The 2,162-nt window shown below is 42.6% G+C and overlaps 1 protein-coding gene across 1 annotated transcript; it reads left to right on the top strand.

Annotated features, from left to right (window-relative positions):
- Window positions 1–702: 702 nt before the first annotated feature.
- LOC120282836 lies at window positions 703–1,545 on the top strand. The gene has a single exon (XM_039289678.1). It carries the CDS (start codon window positions 703–705, stop codon window positions 1,543–1,545), a length of 843 nt encoding a protein of 280 aa, XP_039145612.1.
- Window positions 1,546–2,162: the final 617 nt, after the last annotated feature.

The following is a 2,162-nucleotide window of genomic DNA, read 5'->3' as shown; positions in this document are numbered from 1 at the left end:
AACAAGCACATAATTACTCAAAAAATAGCACAATCAACCTGATCTAGAATCCCAACAAGGAAACAATGAAGCTATAGAATTAAAAAGAATTTCTATAACATAAACATAGGAAAACTCAATTTAATTTATGCCAAGGAACACCACAAGAGAAAGAAATATTCAAATTGCAGCATCAGTAATTCTTAATACAGGAATTAACAATAAGATTCTACAATGCCTTATTTCAAAACAAAAACAAAAAGATCCAGTGATTCAAGACATTAAAATTCTAAGATTTTAGTTGTCTTTTCTTTTGGGGTGAAAATTGTTGAAGAATATTACTCTGAACCTCGTCACATGGCTCTACAGCATGCTCTACTGTGTAAGTTGCATGGCGTAGAGTGAGCGGATTGGATGGCTGCATGGGAAGACCAACAGTGATTGGATGTTCCCTTTTTATCTTAGCTTTTATGTGTCTTTGCTTTTATCCTTTTTGCTGTTTACTTTAAAGTACTGTGTCAGTAGCTTAGTCAACTTTGCTGTTTCTATTAATATCCACTCTTGTATTCTCCAGAAGCGAAGTTTAATCAGTTTAAGCTTCAACTCACTTCTCATTTGTCTACACATGTGTGCATGCTGAGAACATTGTGAGAGTTATCCCTTCTCTTCTAAACCTATCAGTGGTATCAAAGATTCTGGTTGTGAGCTCGACCTTGAAGCAAGATGGCTGCGAATGGCAGTGGGTCGTCGCAGGTCAATGTGCCTCCGTTTAATGGAGATGGCTACAACCTGTGGAGCTTAAAGATGGAGACCATTCTCCTCTCTCGTGATTTATGGGGAATGGTGGAGAAGGGTTATAATGAAGAAGAAGAAGATGAGCACAAGAGAACAGAGAATACTAAAAGAAATGCAAAGGCCCTATGTCTAATACAGCAAGCTCTGGATGCGAAGGTTCTCATCCGAATTTCACAAACAAGGAATGCAAAGAAGGCTTGGGACATTCTAAAGGGCGAATACCAAGGCTGCGCCAAGAATGCTGCTGCTCAGCTTCATTCTCACCGACAAGACTTCGAGAATACGCGCATGAAGCATGGCGAAAAGATACAAGACTACATTAGTAGGGTGCTAACTGTAGTGTACCATATACGAGCCCTGGGAGAGGAGCTCAGTGATCCTGCTGTAGTTGGGAAGATTCTCCGAAGTCTATCCTCAAGATTCAACCATGTGGTGTCTTCTATTATTGAATCAAAGGATCTGAGTTCTCTCACCATTGAAGAACTCAGTGGGTCTCTCAGAGGTCATGAAGGGAGGCTGGACGTTGATCAAGACCACATGGAGGAGAAGGGATTGTATATCAAGGGTGCCACATTTCAAGGTGGCCGTGGAGGTAGAGGTCGCGGTCGAGGGTCCTACAGAGGGCGAGGACGTGGTCGAGGTTGGAATTCAGATCAAGGGCAAGGACGATGGAGCCCAGATCAAAGCCAAGGTCGCACTTCTGAAAGCAGCAAGCAAAATAAAGGAGTACAATGTTATGCTTGCAAAAACTTCGGTCACATAAAATCATAATGCCGATATAGAAGCAAAGAAGCAAACGTTACCGAAGAAGCAAAGAAGGCTGATGAAGGTTTACTCTTTATGGCTTCTAGTGAAAGTGCAAACGAAAGAGGAGGAACATGGCTGATAGACAGCGGATGTTCTAATCACATGTCAGGTAACAAACTTCTCTTTCAAAACCTAGAAGAGGTGCCAAACAAAACTATTAGGTTAGGGGATGGGAAGACTCTAACAGTGCGAGGAGTTGGTTCGGTTACACTCCGCTCAAATGCTGGAACGATGCATACCCTGACCAATGTGCAATTTGTGCCGAATCTTGCGCACAATCTATTAAGTGTTGGGCAATTAATGAGCTCAGGCTTCATGGTGGAATTCTCGGGAGGGGAATGTACTATAGAAATGATGCAACTAAAGCTAAGGTGGTTCAAGTTTGCATGACTTCGCACAGGCTATTTCCACTTGAAGCGGATGATGTAGGTGCGGCCAACGTTGCAAGAGTTGGTGGAGTATCTGATCTATGGCATAAGAGACTGAGCCACCTAAACCTGAAGAGCATGAAGCTCCTGTCAGAGAAACAAATGGTGACTGGTCTCCCCGATGTGACAACAATAGAACCTTGTGAAGCATGT

Source organism: Dioscorea cayenensis, chromosome 18, assembly GCF_009730915.1.
Source record: "Dioscorea cayenensis subsp. rotundata cultivar TDr96_F1 chromosome 18, TDr96_F1_v2_PseudoChromosome.rev07_lg8_w22 25.fasta, whole genome shotgun sequence".
In the NCBI taxonomy this organism is placed as follows: Eukaryota; Viridiplantae; Streptophyta; class Magnoliopsida; order Dioscoreales; family Dioscoreaceae; genus Dioscorea; species Dioscorea cayenensis.
The sequence above is the reverse complement of the archived record's forward strand: the minus strand, read 5'-3'. Positions and strand labels throughout refer to the sequence as shown.